This window comes from Littorina saxatilis, linkage group LG1, assembly GCF_037325665.1.
Source record: "Littorina saxatilis isolate snail1 linkage group LG1, US_GU_Lsax_2.0, whole genome shotgun sequence".
NCBI lineage: Eukaryota > Metazoa > Mollusca > Gastropoda > Littorinimorpha > Littorinidae > Littorina > Littorina saxatilis.
Genome location: NC_090245.1, coordinates 107705964 through 107726279, shown reverse-complemented (window position 1 = coordinate 107726279; position 20316 = coordinate 107705964). Strand labels below are relative to the sequence as shown.

Sequence of the window (20316 nt, the reverse complement as noted above, 5' to 3'; positions counted from 1 at the left end):
ACACAATAAAACAGGTAAAGTCTGATCACAACACAATAAAACAGGTAAAGTCTGATCACAACACAATAAAACAGGTAAAGTCTGATCACAACACAATAAAACAGGTAAAGTCTGATCACAACACAATAAAACAGGTAAAGTCTGATCACAACACAATAAAACAGGTAAAGTCTGATCACAACACAATAAAACAGGTAAAGTCTGATCACAACACAATAAAACAGGTAAAGTCTGATCACAACACAATAAAACAGGTAAAGTCTGATCACAACACAATAAAACAGGTAAAGTCTGATCACAACACAATAAAACAGGTAAAGTCTGATCACAACACAATAAAACAGGTAAAGTCTGATCACAACACAATAAAACAGGTAAAGTCTGATCACAACACAATAAAACAGGTAAAGTCTGATCACAACACAATAAAACAGGTAAAGTCTGATCACAACACAATAAAACAGGTAAAGTCTGATCACAACACAATAAAACAGGTAAAGTCTGATCACAACACAATAAAACAGGTAAAGTCTGATCACAACACAATAAAACAGGTAAAGTCTGATCACAACACAATAAAACAGGTAAAGTCTGATCACAACACAATAAAACAGGTAAAGTCTGATCACAACACAATAAAACAGGTAAAGTCTGATCACAACACAATAAAACAGGTAAAGTCTGATCACAACACAATAAAACAGGTAAAGTCTGATCACAACACAATAAAACAGGTAAAGTCTGATCACAACACAATAAAACAGGTAAAGTCTGATCACAACACAATAAAACAGGTAAAGTCTGATCACAACACAATAAAACAGGTAAAGTCTGATCACAACACAATAAAACAGGTAAAGTCTGATCACAACACAATAAAACAGGTAAAGTCTGATCACAAAACAATAAAACAGGTAAAGTCTGATCACAACACAGTTTGCTTGATTTCACTCCATCAATTGCTTGGGGGTGAAAATTGCACTTTAAAAGAATCTCGTTGATTTAAAAAAGCAAAGATAACATGAATCACATAAAATACCCCCCCCACACACACACACACACCCGGGTTATTCTGAAATCATGGTGCACCCATATCCAGGAAATTGTCAGTGGTAGTGACACCTACATTCATTTTGTGTTAGTTACTTTCAGCAAACAACATAAACTACAACCAAAAACTAAACCAAAACACAAGAGTGAAAAAAGATTAATTAGTAAAATAAAAATCCTGACCATTGTGAACAAGACCCCTACACCGCAAAACAAGTTTACATGTGACCATCATTTTCCAAACAAAACATTTCCCAAAGCAAACTATTCATTACGCAACTATGCTAGTTTTTGCTACACTGCTTTTATTTTATTACATCTTCTGAACTGTCAACCTCTTGTGCAAGCTTATACCATGGTAAAGCCATTAAGTCACACCCTTCATTACTTATACTATGGTAAAGCCATTAAGTCACACCCTTCATTACTTATACTATGGTAAAGCCATTAAGTCACACCCTTCATTACTTATACTATGGTAAAGCCATTAAGTCACACCCTTCATTACTTATACTATGGTAAAGCCATTAAGTCACACCCTTCATTACTTATACTATGGTAAAGCCATTAAGTCACACCCTTCATTACTTATACCATGGTAAAGCCATTAAGTCACACCCTTCATTACTTATACCATGGTAAAGCCATTAAGTCACACCCTTCATTACTTATACCATGGTAAAGCCATTAAGTCACACCCTTCATTACTTATACCATGGTAAAGCCATTAAGTCACACCCTTCATTACTTATACCATGGTAAAGCCATTAAGTCACACCCTTCATTACTTATACCATGGTAAAGCCATTAAGTCACACCCTTCATTACTTATACCATGGTAAAGCCATTAAGTCACACCCTTCATTACTTATACCATGGTAAAGCCATAAAGTCACACCCTTCATTACTGTGTGCAGGTAGTTCCCCCACCAGTCCCGTGACCCATGCAATCTGAATACCTGAATGAACCTCCATTAAAAATGTCTTACCTCACTCTTATCCTCAGATATCAGTGATATGGAAACTGACACCTTTATCCACATTAGGCCATTCAAACATCATAATGTCACACAAATTGTATGTACATGTATACATACATCACAGCATACATATGACAAATTCATACCACCCCTCCCAAGGGGAACGTCCCACTAGTCCGAGGGTTCACTAGTCCGAGGGTTCACTAGTCCGAGGGTTCACTAGTCCGAGGGTTCACTATAGACGCTTGATTTTCAGTTATTATACCGCCCCTTAAAAGGCGGTATATAGGTTTCACTGTGTCTGTCTGTGTGTGTGTGTGTGTGTGTGTGTGTGTGTGTGTGTGTGTGTGTGTGTGTGTGTGTGTGTGTGTGTGTGTGTGTGTGTGTGCATGTGTGTGTGTGTGTGTGTGTGTGTCTGTCCGCAAATAGATATCCGATGTTTGAGAACCGATTTCAATGAAATTATGTGTGAGGCTGTAGTACAACCCAGGCTCGATCCTCTCCATAATTCAGGTCGGTGGGATAACTAATTGACCCTCACGGGCAAAAGGAAACCCGAGGTGCTATATAATATGACTAAAAACTGTAGGCAGTTCGATCACGTAATTGTCCAGTCGGGGCGGTATCCTTTCTTCAGTCAAAATATAAATAACTAAGTTTCTTGGGGGAAATAGTCTGAGATTTCTTCAGTCAAAATATAAAACACCACATTATCTTTTTGAATGAAAACAACTCAGTGTTTTTATGAGAATATTCTTCGATTTGGTTCCCACAGCACTGAAAAACACACGCACACACGCACACGCACATCCACGCACACATACACACACAAAATAAAAACAAATCAAATTGAATATCCTTTGTTCAAGCGTCTATTGTAAACCCTCGGACTAGTGAACCCTCGGACTAGTGAACCCCTCTCCTCCCAAGCAGTAACTGTGAAATATTCAAGGTAATTGTGCAAAAAAAGACAATAAGGGGTATTTTGAAAGGCTGAGAGGCTTACAACTATATGCCGTTGACTACTACTATCACTATTCATACACCAAGTCAACAAAATAACCAACTTAAACCCGTTTTCTCATATGTAGCTTTTAAAAATGTAAAGGGTCCATTGCAGACACATATGCAGGGGCGGGGATGTAGCTCAGTCGGTAGCGCGCTGGATTTGTATCCAGTTGGCCGCTGTCAGCGTGAGTCAAGTTCGTCCCCACGTTCGGCGAGAGATTTATTTCTCAGAGTCAACTTTGTGTGCAGACTCTCCTCGGTGTCCGAACACCCCCGTGTGTACACGCAAGCACAAGACCAAGTGCGCACGAAAAAGATCCTGTAATCCATGTCAGAGTTCGGTGGGTTATAGAAACACGAAAATACCCTGCATGCTTCCTCCGAAAACGGCGTATGGCTGCCTAAATGGCGGGGTAAAAAACGGTCATACACGTAAAATTCCACTCGTGCAAAAAACACGAGTGTACGTGGGAGTTTCAGCCCACGAACGCAGAAGAAGAAGAAGAAGAAGACACATACGGAAAGTATGAGTTTTACTTACCACACTTTTGTGTCCCCTGGAGCTGTGGTGTGACTTTACAACATCCGAGGTTGAAGCATCTGTTATAAAAGCTGCAAAAGGCCGTGAAAGGTGAATGCTCGCCCAAATAGGCTTGAGGTTTGCTTGTCGATGTGAATGTGTGATATATTGTGTAAAAAAATTCCATGTCACACGGCATTAATAGTTATTGAAAAGCGCATTGAGCATATATATGATTACTAAATGATCACCCGCTTCGCCGGGTACCGGCTTCGCCGGGAAGAAGTAGAGCCGAATACCAGGCCGCGCCTGGGACCCGGCTTTGCCGGGTGCATCAAACACTATTGATGTAACATTTATTTACACTAGAAATCAGCACTATTAAATAAATGATTCATGGACGATTCAGAAACAAAACTAATTCTAAACAAGAAGGGCAAAGCCCATACGACTCACATGCTTGACCTTGACATAACCTAGCAATGACATCATACACTAAGAACTGCTTTACACATTTTCCCTACCAAAATACATGTGACCTTGACCCAAGGTCAAGGTCATCCAAGGTCATGCAACACAAAGCTGTTAATTCAAGACATAGGAAGTACAATGGTGCTTATTGGCTCTTTCTACCATGAGATATGGTCACTTTTAGTGGTTCACTACCTTATTTTGGTCACATTTCATAAGGGTCAAAGTGACCTTGACCTTGATCATATGTGACCAAATGTGTCTCATGATGAAAGCATAACATGTGCCCCACATAATTTTTAAGTTTGAAACAGTTATCTTCCATAGTTCAGGGTCAAGGTCACTTCAAAATATGTATACAATCCAACTTTAAAGGACCCTTGCGACCTTGACCTTGAAGCAAGGTCAACCAAACTGGTGTCCAAAGATAGGGCTTACATTGCCCTGTATAGCATACATAGCTAAGGTTGCCATTCTCGATAACTTCAGAAAAAAATGCGAAAATGTGAAAAATGGTCGTTTTTAAGACAACAATTACGGCCCCTGTGACCTTGAACTTGAAGTGAGGTCAAGTTGCCGCACATGTTTTTTGAGATCTTGTAACCATACACCATCAGACCACATCAGGTGTTGATAGACTTAATAGTGTCCAAGAAATATCCAACGTTAAAGTTTTCCGGACGGACGCCGGGACGGACGGACGGCTCGGGTGAGTACATAGACTCACTTTTGCTTCGCATGTGAGTCAAAAAGGAAACATTCAAAAAGCATTCACTAACAATAAAAGCACTGTTGAATAACACAATAAAGTATGCACACACTCGCATGCATGCAGACACACACAAACACGCATACATGCACGCACACACAAACACACACACACATATGCACACACACACACCCACACACACACACACCCACACACACCCACACACCCACACACACACCCACACCCACACACACCCACACACACACACCCACCCTCCCTGCGCTACCTCAACCATGAACACCAACTGGAACAAATGACATGTAGAATGCACAATGTACTGACAACGAGTGGGGGAGTGGAAAAGGCGTTCAACCAAGCGTGACGGTCTCTTGTCATCTGTGATGATGTGAACAGCATAACTGTTGAGCTTTTCTTCCACCTTGGCCAGTCTATCCTCAAGGTCATCCAACAAGCCCAGGCCCAGAGCTGGCGCAAGGTCAGGAACAAGTTCACTTGCCAACAATGAACACACTACCATCATTGTTTAGAAATGATGTCATATGCTATAAATAGCTACCAATCTAAACAGTCAAAAAGAGCGCACAAGACGAGGTCAGGTGATATAGATCATGAGTCGCCATCATATAGTGTGCCCAAGTTCTTTTGTATTTGCACCTGAAGTTTGGCGTCATTAAAGTTCCACTAAAAGTGATATGCTGTGCATTCCTGTCTGTCTTTGGACTGAACGGAAGTGTCAAGACACATAAAACAATGAGACAGGTACTTCAGCTGAACAGTAGCACACAGATAAAAATGAATCAGATTTTAAATGAAATATTGCCTGGATGTCTTGAACGGGTTAATTGGTATTGACTGCCATTCAGTTGTTCATCGTGTGACTCTCATAGTCAAAGCACAAACTGTGAATAGAAAAAGTCAAGTAGATGAATTAACTTGCTCAAGTAGATGAATTAACTTGTAGCTCAAGTCAGGAATTAATGAAGTGCAATAAGCGTCCTCTGTTTTCAAAACACACAAAAACTCTTTGTGTTAGGGTTAGGGTTAGGATTAGGGTTAGGATTAGGGTAAGCGTAAGGGTTAGGGGTATGGTCATATAATATTGGTGTATGTCCAACAGCACCAATATTAGCTGAACCTCACCAATATTAGATCCTCCGTCATGCTCAAAAATATTGGTGCATATTATGACTATCCAAATCTGATATATGTGAGGCCCCAGCTAATATTGGTGACTTTTCTGACTTTTTCATGGGTTTAGGGTTTTTTGATGGCAAAAGTCGGGTTTTGACTTCCTGGGGTCAAAGTGGTCAATTAATAGTGGTGTATGTCCAGAAACACCAATATTGACAAATTTAAACTTAAAAATCAAGAAATTTAAAAATGCTCTCAAAGTCATAGTTTTTGTTCTAGATGATTGAAATTTGGCGTTATGAACCCTAAGGTCATTATAAATCGATATACAAAAGGAAATTTTGATGAAATAAAAATTATGACTTTAATGACCAAAAGTATAGTTTCAAAAGTGTAAAAAAACATTTTTTCGAATTTTCGTTCCATCGGGTCTGTTCAAAAGCATTTAAATAGTACACACAGTTAATTTCAGACCTTTGGGGTCAAAACTAAGCATTCTGTGGTCATTTTTTTAAAACTCACCAATATTAGTTCCATTAGGCAGGGCTCACCAATATTAGATGAAAAAGTCAGTCAGGGTCTGGGGTCTGGCCTAACGGAACTAATATTGGTGTCAATCTATATAGTGTCATAATTAAAAAAAATCATAATTAATTCCATGCACATTTTTTGCATGTGTGCACAGATCGAAATTGATTCATTACAATGCAAGCAACAAATTGGAACCCTAACTTTAACCCTAGGTTAAATTTTGACAGTTAACGTCATATGAAAGTAAATGCTGATTTTGCTCCTAAGCCAAAATTTGTGATATTGATTTAAATTTATTTTCTTTTCATATGTATGGTCAATAAGTATTCCCGTTGTCATTTTCTCTTCTTTGATCACCCTATGGCTATGCGTTCGAATATTTGAGTTGTTTTTTTAAATCAGAATGTAGTGTTGTATGGTGTAGGGTGGGCTTGGTTGGGGTTGTATGGTGTAGGGTGGGCTTGGTTGGGGTTGTATGGTGTAGGGTGGGACTTGGTTGGGGTTGTATGGTGTAGGGTGGGCTTGGTTGGGGTTGTATGGTGTAGGGTGGAACTTGGTTGGGGTTGTATGGTGTAGTATGGGACTTGGTTGGGGTTGTATGGTGTAGGGTGGGCTTGGTTGGGGTTGTATGGTGTAGGGTGGGACTTGGTTGGGGCTGTATGGTGTAGGGTGGGACTTGGTTGGGGTTGTATGGTGTAGGGTGGGACTTGGTTGGGGTTGTATGGTGTAGGGTGGGACTTGGTTGGGGTTGTATGGTGTAGGGTGGGACTTGGTTGGGGTTGTATGGTGTAGTATGGGACTTGGTTAGGGTTTTATGGTGTAGGGTGGGCTTGGTTGGGTTGTATGGTGTAGGGTGGGACTTGGTTGGGGTTGTATGGTGTAGTATGGGACTTGGTTGAGGTTGTATGGTGTAGTATGGGACTTGGTTGGGGTTGTATGGTGTAGTATGGGACTTGGTTGGGGTTGTATGGTGTAGGGTGGGACTTGGTTGGGTTGTATGGTGTAGGGTGGGACTTGGTTGGGGCTGTATGGTGTAGGGTGGGACTTGGTTGGGGTTGTATGGTGTAGGATGGGACTTGGTTGGGGTTGTATGGTGTAGGGTGGGGCATGGTTGGGGTTGTATGGTGTAGGGTGGGACTTGGTTGGGGTTGTATGGTGTAGTATGGGACTTGGTTAGGGTTTTATGGTGTAGGGTGGGCTTGGTTGGGTTGTATGGTGTAGGGTGGGACTTGGTTGGGGTTGTATGGTGTAGTATGGGACTTGGTTGGGGTTGTATGGTGTAGTATGAGACTTGGTTGGGGTTGTATGGTGTAGTATGGGACTTGGTTGGGTTGTATGGTGTAGGGTGGACTTGGTTGGGGTTGTATGGTGTAGGGTGGGACTTGGTTTGGGTTGTATGGTGTGGTATGGGACTTGGTTGGGGTTGTATGGTGTAGTATGGGACTTGGTTGGGGTTGTATGGTGTAGGGTGGACCTGGTTGGGGTTGTATGGTGTAGTATGGGACTTGGTTGTGTTGTATGGTGTAGGGTGGACTTGGTTGGGGTTGTATGGTGTAGGGTGGACTTGGTTGGGGTTGTATGGTGTAGGGTGGGACTTGGTTGGGTTGTATGGTGTAGGGTAGGACTTGGTTGGGTTGTATGGTGTAGTATGGGACTTGGTTGGGTTGTATGGTGTAGGGTGGACTTGGTTGAGGTTGTATGGTGTAGTATGGGACTTGGTTGGGGTTGTATGGTGTGGTATGGGACTTGGTTGGGGTTGTATGGTGTAGTATGGGACTTGGTTGGGGTAGTATGGTGTAGGGTGGACTTGGTTGGGGTTGTATGGTGTAGGGTGGGACTTGGTTGGGGTTGTATGGTGTAGGGTGGACTTGGTTGGGGTTGTATGGTGTAGGGTGGGACTTGGTTGGGGTTGTATGGTGTAGTATGGGACTTGGTTGGGGTTGTATGGTGTAGTATGAGACTTGGTTGGGGTTGTATGGTGTAGTATGGGACTTGGTTGGGTTGTATGGTGTAGGGTGGGACTTGGTTGGGGTAGTATGGTGTAGGGTGGGACTTGGTTGGGGTTGTATGGTGTAGGGTGGGACTTGGTTGGGGTTGTATGTTGTAGGATGGGACTTGGTTGGGGTTGTATGGTGTAGTATGGGACTTGGTTGGGTTGTATGGTGTAGGGTGGGACTTGGTTGGGTTGTATGGTGTAGGGTGGGACTTGGTTGGGGTTGTATGGTGTAGTATGGGACTTGGTTGGGGTTGTATGGTGTAATATGGGACTTGGTTGGGTTGTATGGTGTAGGGTGGGACTTGGTTGGGGTTGTATGGTGTAGTATGGGACTTGGTTGAGGTTGTATGGTGTAGGGTGGGACTTGGTTGGGGTTGTATGGTGTAGTATGGGACTTGGTTGGGGTTGTATGGTGTAGTATGGGACTTGGTTGGGTTGTATGGTGTAGGGTGGGACTTGGTTGGGGTTGTATGGTGTAGGTGGGACTTGGTTGGGGTTGTATGGTGTAGGGTAGGACTTGGTTGGGGTTGTATGATGTAGGGTGGGCTTGGTTGGGGTTGTATGGTGTAGGGTGGGACTTGGTTGGGGTTGTATGGTGTAGGGTGGGCTTGGTTGGGTTGTATGGTGTAGGGTGGGACTTGGTTGGGGTTGTATGGTGTAGGGTAGGACTTGGTTGGGGTTGTATGATGTAGGGTGGGCTTGGTTGGGGTTGTATGGTGTAGGGTGGGACTTGGTTGGGGTTGTATGGTGTAGTATGGGACTTGGTTGGGTTGTATGGTGTAGGGTGGACTTGGTTGGGGTTGTATGGTGTAGGGTGGGACTTGGTTGGGGTTGTATGGTGTAGGGTGGGACTTGGTTGGGTTGTATGGTGTAGGGTGGACTTGGTTGGGGTTGTATGGTGTAGGGTGGACTTGGTTGGGGTTGTATGGTGTAGGGTGGACTTGGTTGGGGTTGTATGGTGTAGGGTGGGACTTGGTTGGGGTTGTATGGTGTAGGGTGGACTTGGTTGGGGTTGTATGGTGTAGGGTGGACTTGGTTGGGGTTGTATGGTGTAGGGTGGACTTGGTTGGGGTTGTATGGTGTAGGGTGGGACTTGGTTGGGTTGTATGGTGTAGGGTGGACTTGGTTGGGGTTGTATGGTGTAGGGTGGACTTGGTTGGGGTTGTGTGGTGTAGGGTGGACTTGGTTGGGGTTGTATGGTGTAGGGTGGACTTGGTTGGGTTTGTATGGTGTAGTATGGGACTTGGTTGGGTTGTATGGTGTAGGGTGGGACTTGGTTGGGGTTGTATGGTGTAGGGTGGGCTTGGTTGGGTTGTATGGTGTAGGGTGGGACTTGGTTGGGGTTGTATGGTGTAGGGTGGGACTTGGTTGGGGTTGTATGGTGTAGGGTGGACTTGGTTGGGTTTGTATGGTGTAGTATGGGACTTGGTTGGGTTGTATGGTGTAGGGTGGGACTTGGTTGGGGTTGTATGGTGTAGTATGGGACTTGGTTGGGGTTGTATGGTGTAGGGTGGGACTTGGTTGGGGTTGTATGGTGTAGTATGGGACTTGGTTGGGGTTGTATGGTGTAGTATGGGACTTGGTTGGGTTGTATGGTGTAGGGTGGGACTTGGTTGGGGTTGTATGGTGTAGGATGGGACTTGGTTGGGGTTGTATGATGTAGGGTGGGCTTGGTTGGGGTTGTATGGTGTAGGGTGGGACTTGGTTGGGGTTGTATGGTGTAGTATGGGACTTGGTTGGGTTGTATGGTGTAGGGTGGGACTTGGTTGGGGTTGTATGGTGTAGGGTAGGACTTGGTTGGGGTTGTATGATATAGGGTGGGCTTGGTTGGGGTTGTATGGTGTAGGGTGGGACTTGGTTGGGGTTGTATGGTGTAGTATGGGACTTGGTTGGGTTGTATGGTGTAGGGTGGACTTGGTTCGGGTTGTATGGTGTAGGGTGGGACTTGGTTGGGGTTGTATGGTGTAGGGTGGGACTTGGTTGGGTTGTATGGTGTAGGGTGGACTTGGTTGGGGTTGTATGGTGTAGGGTGGACTTGGTTGGGGTTGTATGGTGTAGGGTGGACTTGGTTGGGGTTGTATGGTGTAGGGTGGGACTTGGTTGGGGTTGTATGGTGTAGGGTGGACTTGGTTGGGGTTGTATGGTGTAGGGTGGACTTGGTTGGGGTTGTATGGTGTAGGGTGGACTTGGTTGGGGTTGTATGGTGTAGGGTGGGACTTGGTTGGGTTGTATGGTGTAGGGTGGACTTGGTTGGGTTGTATGGTGTAGGGTAGGACTTGGTTGGGGTTGTATGGTGTTTGTATGGTGTAGTTTGGACTTGGTTGGGGTTGTATGGTGTTTGTATGGTGTAGGGTGGACTTGGTTGGGTTGTATGGTGTAGTATACCCACAGACACACAAAAACAATAACCGACGAAATACATAAACACAGACAAATATTAAGTTAACCATATTACAAATTCACAAATAAAAAAACACTTTGCAAAAAAATATATACACCTTAAATTTGATGTATTCTCAAAATCATTGACTGGGCTTTACTGGAAGTGTTCAAAGAAGGCACATAGTGATCTTCAGATCTTTTCATTAAAAACTGACCATTATGTGGTCATTTTAGTATTGCTATATAGATTTACACCAATATTAGCAAGTTAGGACCAGAAAAATCAAGCTCTGGGGTTAGACATTTCTAGGTCACCTGCATAGCTGGCTCTCAACTATGTTTAATAAAACCCCAAATGAGGCACTTTTTGAAAATATAGGTGTTTGAAACCTAAAAGTGACGTCACAAGAAGTGAAAGAATGAACCTCACCAATATTAGAAACGTTAGGCACAAAAATATCATGAGCTCAGGGTTAGACATTTCTAGGTCACTTCAATACCTGGCTCTCAATTATGTTTAATAAAACCCCAAATGAGGCACTTTTTTGAAAATATGGGCTTTGGGTAAGCAAAACTCTCATCAGTATAAACAAAAGAAAGACCACATCTTGTTAAGTTCACTGAAAGTCTATTTTTAGTCAAATCAAGTTCCCTTTGGCAGAGAAGGTACATAAAATGCATCTTTACACAATGCCCATGTTAGTTTTGGTGAAAACAATGTCTAATGACAAAAAAAAATGAAGACAAAAAAAACTTCTTTAAATTTACACCAATATTAGTAAACATTAGTCTAGGGTTAGAGCTCCAAAAAGTCGACTTAAGAGCTATATTTATCATTAGATTTCCTTGAAAATCACAGGGTGCCTTCTTTGCATGACTACCTACCTGTCTCTGAAAAGAAAAAACACGAAAAATATATTTGAGAAAGATATAGCTAAAAATGCAGCAACAGGTCGTTTCAAGATGCAACTTCTCAACACCTCAAGTTTTTTGAGAATTTTTGCGATTTTTTTTAAAAACCCCAAGGGTCGAACAGGGTTTGGTAGAGCATACAATGATGATTCCAAATCACTTTAGCTTTTCTCTCTAGGCCTATCCAATCATTAGATATGTATGTTTTACTGAGTTTGAAAATAGTCATGTTCTACACCAATATTAATGAAAAAGTCAAAAAATTACAACAGTGGCGCTAACCCTTTTTTAGATTGTATTTTTCAAGTTTCAACACTTTAAATGATGTACAGAACTGACATCTACCTTTTCCAAGCCTTAATTACTTCAAGCAATCACTTGTCTCTCTTTAATAGTTTTGGCGCCAAAAAAACCTTCTTACGATTTACACCAATATTAGTTGACTTTGTCATGTTTCAACCCCAAAAATTGGAAAAAATTCTAATAAATTCCATGTCCATTTTTTGCATGTGTGCATGGATAGAAATTGATTCAGTACAATGCAAGCAACAAATTGGAACCCTAACACTAATCCTAGGTTAAATTTTGACACTTAATGTCATATGAAAGCAAATGCTGATTTTGGGTCAAAGAAGGATTTTTATTTTATTTTCACCTATTTTCACCATTTCAACCCTTGATATTGTAGCCGCTACTTTTACAGACTAGTATGTGCACTTAAAAGTAATAGAAGAACAAGCACTGATTTTTTATGATTATTTTTTACAATCTCAGGGTTGATCCTAACCTTAATATTGGTGCAGTCCAAGACTAAATTGGACTTAGAAAAATTTCACTCAACTCAAAAAGCTAACTTTTTTAATATTGATTTTAAGTGTTTTTTTTCTTCGTAATCATGATCCTGGCCTTTTTCTTATGTATATTATTCTAGTTTGACCACCCTATGACTATGCATTAGGCTGTAACAGGCAAAAGAAAGCTTTAATTGTTTTATGGCTCTCAAAGGTTGAAAAATAAAGTTAGAGCTGAGATATTTTGAAATTGTGCCTTATTTGTAATGCCATTTAACATATATAACACAGCCCTTTGAGAATTAAGTGGAAATGCTTGACCCTGGCAACCATTATTTTAGGGTTGAAACGTGAAAAAGTCACTAATATTGGTGTTCATTTTTTCTTGATGTCATAACTTTTGATTGATTTATTGGATTTGATTTCTGTTTGTTGTAGGAGGTAGCTGTTGATGAATTTTGCATTTCTGAAAGAAGGAACAAATGTGTATCTTGAACGGTGAAGGTGTAGTGAATGGTCAAAAATTTTAAAAATTGGTTTTAATTTTTTTAAATTAAAATTGATACCATCGTGTTGAGAATGATGCGTAGATGAAAAAACATATAAGGTACAAGTTTCTATCTTGAAAAATAGCTGAGCTATTTATAGATTAGTTTTCGGCCAGGGTTAATATCGGTGTTGTTTATGACTAAAATAACTTTGTCAATAACTTTTGACCTAATTTGACCCGGAATGAGTTTTTTGCACAGAATACATTCATTTTTGATATAGAATCGATTGATATATACTTGTATACCAAAAATATCAATTTTGAAAAAAGTGACCAAAATGTCACCAACATGTCCACTTACACAAAAATTCACTATAATCTACCCCGGATATATTTCATGACCAAAATCTTTTTTTTCATATGTCAAATGTTATTTTATGATCATGTGCGGGGTTAAAAAAGGCCGCAAAAAATCAAGGATATGTTTAATTTGGACTTTAAGTTTTTCCGGTTAGGCCATGAACACCAATATTAGCACTGACCCTGTGGTTTTTCGGGAATACCCGCTAAACTAATTAGGGTTTGGCAATGAAACTTACAGGAGATGTCGAACTCATTAAGCTTTACCAAAATCTGAAAAGAGATTTAAAATCGGTTCATAACTTTTTGAGTAGGGTTGAATAACATACTAATATTGGTGAGGTTGACCAGGGTTAGGGTTAGGGTTACAAAAACTCTCTGTGTGTGCTTTTTCTGACTTTGTCAAATGCGCAAGATAATTTCAATTTGATCTTTTATGTCAGTGACGTATGTTTGATGCCATTAAGGGCCATTAAGGATACGTGCAGACTCCCTGAGAATATCAGCAATGTCATCTTGTGTTCCCAACAGCAGACCCTCAGCGTTGATGTCAAACGGTCCCTCCAGAGCAATGGGATACGGCCAGTCAGTCTGGAGAACAACATTCGTGAAGGTGAAAAAATACTATGCAACAGTGCCTTTCTATCTGTCTTGACTACTATAACTCACAATCAGTGATAATGCACCCTCTCTACCAAATCAAACCTTACTCACCACAATCAGTGATAATGCACCCTCTCTACCAAATCAAACCTTACTCACCACAATCAGTGATAATGCACCCTCTCTACCAAATCAAACCTTACTCACCACAATCAGTGATAATGCGCCCTCTCTACCAAATCAAACCTTACTCACCGCAAAACAATAAGGTGATAATAAACTTCATGTTACAAATTGCTCACATTAAAAGGAGAATTTTTTTTTTACTTCAAATCTCAAGTTTCATTTTCATTAATTGTTTGAGCAACTAAAGATTCCCACAATTAAAAATATTACAAATGAAAAGCATACCCAAATGCCAACTCATGTTTTGCCAAAAAGCTTTTTTTTTTTAAAGAGGTACAGGCCAACCTGTCTATGATGACCACGCAAGGGATTAACTAAAAGTGGTCGTGTCAGACAGATGGCCAAGGGATTAACTAAAAGTGGTCGTGTCAGACAGATGGCCAAGGGATTAACTAAAAGTGGTCGTGTCAGACAGATGGCCAAGGGATTAACTAAAAGTGGTCCTGTCAGACAGATGGCCAAGGGATTAACTAAAAGTGGTCCTGTCAGACAGATGGCCGTTATGGAAAGGTGAACTTGAGGAAAGAACCTCAGGGTTTCAGGTCAAATCAGAGATAATCAATACGTGGCACAGTCCTTCCATTTGGCCAGGGTTTCTGTCGGGTGGCAATAATACACGGGAGGTCCTTACTTCTGATGTTCTGGGTACTGCTCAATACAGGTTGCCAATGCTGAGCCAATAATACACAGGAGGTCATTATTTCTGATGTTCTGGGTACTGCTCAATACAGCTTGCCAATGCTGAGCCAATAATACACAGGAGGTCATTATTTCTGATGTTCTGGGTACTGCTCAATACAGCTTGCCAATGCTGAGCCAATGGAGCAAACACTAGACCACTGAATGAGGAATACAAGTGTGAATAGAAGTGTGAATAGAAGTGTGAATACAAGTGTGAATAGAAGTGTGAATGTGTGAATAGAAGTGTGAATGTGTGAATAGAAGTGTGAATAGAAGTGTGAATACAAGTGTGAATAGAAGTGTGAATAGAAGTGTGAATGTGTGAATAGAAGTGTGAATAGAAGTGTGAATACAAGTGTGAATAGAAGTGTGAATAGAAGTGTGAATAGAAGTGTTAATACAAGTGTGAATAGAAGTGTGAATAGAAGTGTGAATACAAGTGTGAATAGAAGTGTGAATAGAAGTGTTAATACAAGTGTGAATAGAAGTGTGAATAGAAGTGTGAATAGAAGTGTGAATACAAGTGTGAATACAAGTGTGAATAGAAGTGTTAATACAAGTGTGAATAAAAGTGTGAATAGAAGTGTGAATAGAAGTGTGAATACAAGTGTGAATAGAAGTGTGAATAGAAGTGTTAATACAAGTGTGAATAGAAGTGTGAATAGAAGTGTGAATAGAAGTGTGAATACAAGTGTGAATAGAAGTGTGAATAGAAGTGTTAATACAAGTGTGAGTAGAAGTGTGAATAGAAGTGTGAATAGAAGTGTGAATACAAGTGTGAATAGAAGTGTGAATAGAAGTGTTAATACAAGTGTGAATAGAAGTGTGAATAGAAGTGTGAATACAAGTGTGAATAGAAGTGTGAATAGAAGTGTTAATACAAGTGTGAATAGAAGTGTTAATACAAGTGTGAATAGAAGTGTGAATAGAAGTGTGAATAGAAGTGTTACTACAAGTGTGAATAGAAGTGTGAATAGAAGTGTGAATAGAAGTGTGAATACAAGTGTGAATAGAAGTGTGAATACAAGTGTGAATACAAGTGTGAATAGAAGTGTGAATAGAAGTGTGAATAGAAGTGTGAATAGAAGTGTGAATACAAGTGTGAATAGAAGTGTGAATAGAAGTGTGAATGTGTGAATAGAAGTGTGAATAGAAGTGTGAATAGAAGTGTGAATAGAAGTGTGAATAGAAGTGTGCTCATTTGGAATATCAACAGCTGGTCAGGGCAGGTTGACTGTACATACTCACCAGTTTCTCTGCCTCAAGAAATTGTTCCAGTGTTGTGGGCAGCTTGTGGTCAGCCTGAGAGGGGGTTGTCCCCTGTGAGTCTCCTCCGTCAACCTTCCCCATCAGCATCGTCTGTCTCAAGCTGCTCAGGTACAGATCTGCTGGCTGGTGCAACACAGAAAAAAGATTGTAGTTTTCTTCAATTAACAATATACAGTGGAACCCCCAATTTAAGACTCCCTCCCTTTTAAGACCCTGTTGCTCAGATTTGTTGTTCATTATCCTCTGTAAGATATTCCTAGGGCCTAGCATTGGAAAAAGTGAGTTCAGCTTACAAAGGCGGGGGTTTGGGAGCCGCAGGAGGCCCCCAGTGGGGTCCAGGGGGCAAAGCCCCTGGTGGGAAAAAAATTAGAAATATAAATATATTAAATAGTGGTGAAATAGAAAAAAACTCTGAAAATAAAAAAATGTAAGATTTTTTTGAGATTTTTTTAATCTCAAATGACCCCCCCCCCCCCTCCCCCAAAGAAGATTGAGCAACTATAAATTATGCCTTCACCAACAAGCAAAACACGGACAGAAAACAAGAAAACTGACAATCTTGTGTTATTTGGCCTAAAAGTGCCATTCCCACTTCCAGGAATACCTGGATTCTTTATCACTGAATGGCTGACCACGTTCAACAATGTCGCTTCGAGACATTATTTCAAGTCTTGAGCCACAAAACACCGGCACAAAGCATGCTCGCGCGATGCCAGAGGAAGTGCGTGCTCAAGCAAACTGTCAAACCGATTGAGAATTGAACCGAACGGCGCACAAAACAAAAGCTGGGACTGTTTGGGTTTACCGCGTTTGGGAATAACAGGTTTTTGCATTTCGGCGTACACCAAATCGAGTTCCGCATACTGGAGATGTTATTTCGGCGTAAAGTAAGCCGAACGGCTTACAATGCTAGGCCCTGTATTCCCCAATTTAAGGCCCTGTTGCTCAGATTTGTTGTTCATAACCTCTGTAAGATATTCCCCAATTTAAGACTCCCTCCTAAGACCTGATTTTTTTATATTTGTGGAGGTCTTAAAAGGGAGGTTATGTTGTTTACCAGTGTTGCTCCCTTACCAGTGTTGCTCCCAGACACAGAGAACAACAGGTCAGTTGGTTATGTTGTTTACCAGTGTTGCTCCCAGACACAGAGAACAACAGGTCAGTTGGACCTGGATTCAACATTAACAGCTATTGTGTTTTCAGCGTAGCAATAGGGCCCGATATTTAGACGAGACAAGTATAATGCCGACGAGTCGAAGACGAGTCGCATTATACTTGTTCGAGTCTAAATATCGGACCCTATTGCTACGCTGAAAACACAATAGCGTTTATATAGCTATTCTGACATTAAATTCTGTGTTAGAATCATGTTTTTGTCAGCGACAAGTACCAGAATGGTCCATGTCGTTGATTGCAGACGACGGTTCCGGAAATAACCGAACATTGAAAAACCCACGGACATGTATTACGGAGAAAACTCGAGATAACCGGATGCTCAGCATTACGTCAATATGTTAGGAATCATATGACGTCATGACGTATCATGCTTGCCTACGTAGATTGTATGTTCGAAAGTCTGACTTCTGTTGGGAATTCGCGTGGTGAAGACAGCGGTAAATCTGTAGATGATAAGAGAACAAGGATTGTCTCAGAAGAAACGACGAAATGTTTCAGACCGGTAACTTCATTTCAACATTGCACTATACAATGGACGTTCTATGTGACAGGAGAGTTTGCTGATTTTGTGTTAAACATTGGAGAGATCGTCTGCTAGAATCCGAAATAGGTCGCTTCAGATTGCAGCTTCTGGAAATTTGCAAGGTTTGTTGCCTGTTAAAGAACTGGATTTTACACGTAATGTATGTCATGTACAGTAAGCAACAACAAAAACACACACAAAGCAAATGGCATCGTCTGTCGACTAGTCACAGACTGACAGAAACAAACCTGGCGAGGTATGCGTGTACTTTATACACGTGGAAGAAACCGGAACCACGCGTCTTTGTTATTGCCGATATCGTTTGGATATCGGCAAAAATGGCCAACTTTTGTATCGTTATGCTTTGATGATCGGAAAAGGGATGTGTGAGACCATCCAATCACAGCCCCCGAATTCCCCCACGTGTCCATCAGAATAGCTATATACATACATATCAGTCAAAATGTCCTGGCCAGTAAAAATTGTTGTGTCAAAAGACATCCCCCGTGTGTCAAAACTATTGGACATGAATTTGACTGGCCTTTGGTCAGATGAAATAAAAGTATGCGTACATAACCGAAGACCGAGGCCTGGGAACAACACTGATCGATATACAGTGTTTGTGTTTTATTCTCACTGTTTTAGTGTTTACTTGCCGCATTAAAATTATCAAGAGAACTGTGTGCATCAATTCAACAATACATTTGTACCAACAACAACAATACATTTGTACCAACAACAACAATACATTTGTACCAACAACACCAATACATTTGTACCAACAACACCACAATGCAGTGTGTGGTGACAGCTCACTTTCCACACGAAAAGGTCTACAGAACTGTGTGCATTAATGCACTTCGTGTGTACGTATGAAAACAAAAGCTATAAATTAGTTGTGAAAAATGAATCCCGTTTTAACAGACAGAGGAAACACAAACCATGATATGTAAGTCCGCAACAAAGATTACGCTATAGCTAGTTTCAGTTCAACCTTGTTTTGATCTCGTCAAACGATGTCCGTAGAACGGCAGCATCGCTTACTGATATAACATATCGAATATTCAGTCTATAACAACATAACTGCGAAGCATGTAGATCAACAGACAAAATAATACAGTGGAACTTACCCAACAATCAATCGTTTTCCTGCAGCGAAGAAAGCTTATTCACAGTTGCTATGCAAGCCAACCATTTTCACACAGGAAGTGGAATCACTAGCGAGATCAGGAACGATAACTGCAGCGATGATTCGCTTGCTTGACGTTTGCGGGTGCATTGTCCGGTTGCCTGTGCGGTTCGGTCAGCCTGTGTGTGCAGGGCCGGACTAGGCGAAGAGGAGGGGGGGGGGGGGGTTTGCCAGTGGTGGCCCAGGGGGATGTCCCCCCTGGCGGCAGGGGCGGATCAGTTCATTTTATGACTGTTTTTTGTCAAAAGTATATTGTGAAGATATGGGTGTGAAGGCGCAAAGCGCCGAGCCGACGGCGCGAAGCGCCTAGCTTGCTAGGGGGGTCCGGGGGCATGCCCCCCCGGAAAATTTTGAAAAAAAGGATGCAATCTGGTGCATTCTGAGGATGATTATTACCAGTTTCAGGCAGCAGATTTTGTCACTGATTAATACCCCAAAAATGGAAACTCAATGTAAAATAAAGAAATGCATACCTCATTCAATATTTTTATTTTTTGGCTGGGGGGGGGGGGGGGGGCCGGAAACCCTAGAATTCACCCCCCCCCCCCCCCCTCGTTGTGGGGGTCAGGGGGCGAAGCCCCCTGAAGCTGACGGGTAGGTCATATTCTGAGATAGGAAAATGGTCGCTCCTTGCATGAAACGGCATAAAATAAGCAATAATTAAAAAAAAATTAAATAAGTAAGGTACATGTTTAGGCTAGGGGGGGGGGGGGGGGGGTTGCGCAACCCCCATAACCCCCCCGGTAGTCCGGCCCTGGTGTGTGTGTGTGTGTGTGTGAGTGTGTGTGTGTGTGTGTGTGAGAGAGAGAGAGAGAGAGAGAGAGGGAGAGAGGGAGAGAGAGAGAGAGAGAGAGATAGATAATTGAATTGAACTTTATTTAACAAGGATTAAGATTTAAGGCTACGCCTTTTTTTACAATCTGTCCTTGGGACGCACAGACACACAATAATACAATTGAAAAATTAAAAAGTTTACCAACAAAAGGAGGTCAGAAAACTTCAGCACGTGATGATAAAGATGATGATGATGATGCATGAAGAGCATACATATGTGGTTATTCATAAAATAAAATGCATACTATGCAAGTAATTATAGAGAGAGAGACAGATCGACAGACAGAGAAAGAGAAAATGAGTGTAAGCTTGCTCAGATCGGTCAAATCAGAGATAAACAATACATGGCACAGTCCTTCCATCTTTATTATCAGAGGCTTAAACAGACTGTCAAATAGTAATGCCATCAAACTACACAAATAGTATCAAACAAAATTTAATTAAGACTGTAGAGATTGTCTGTGGAATTATGTCATTTCAGAGGCGCACAACACGCTGCAAAT

The 20316-nt window shown here is 41.4% G+C and overlaps 1 protein-coding gene across 4 annotated transcripts in view; it reads right to left on the bottom strand.

Annotated features, from left to right (window-relative positions):
• The window catches only part of LOC138949396 (protein FAM227B-like), a 50506-nt gene extending 31405 nt beyond the window's left edge, over positions 1 to 19101 (bottom strand). The window contains exons 1-6 of one of the 4 annotated variants that reach the window (XM_070321214.1): positions 18921 to 19101; positions 17166 to 17260; positions 16071 to 16214; positions 13835 to 13943; positions 5081 to 5224; positions 3580 to 3650 (exon numbers count right to left, since the gene is read on the bottom strand). In XM_070321214.1, coding sequence (XP_070177315.1) covers positions 3580 to 3650; positions 5081 to 5224; positions 13835 to 13943; positions 16071 to 16178 — 432 coding nt within the window. In that variant the 5' untranslated portion in view covers positions 16179 to 16214; positions 17166 to 17260; positions 18921 to 19101. Of the gene's footprint in view, positions 1 to 3579; positions 3651 to 5080; positions 5225 to 13834; positions 13944 to 16070; positions 16215 to 17165; positions 17261 to 18920 lie in introns of those variants that run through there. The other 3 variants (XM_070321238.1, XM_070321223.1, XM_070321232.1) reach the window with 3 other exon arrangements.
• Between the last annotated feature and the right edge of the window lie 1215 nt (positions 19102 to 20316).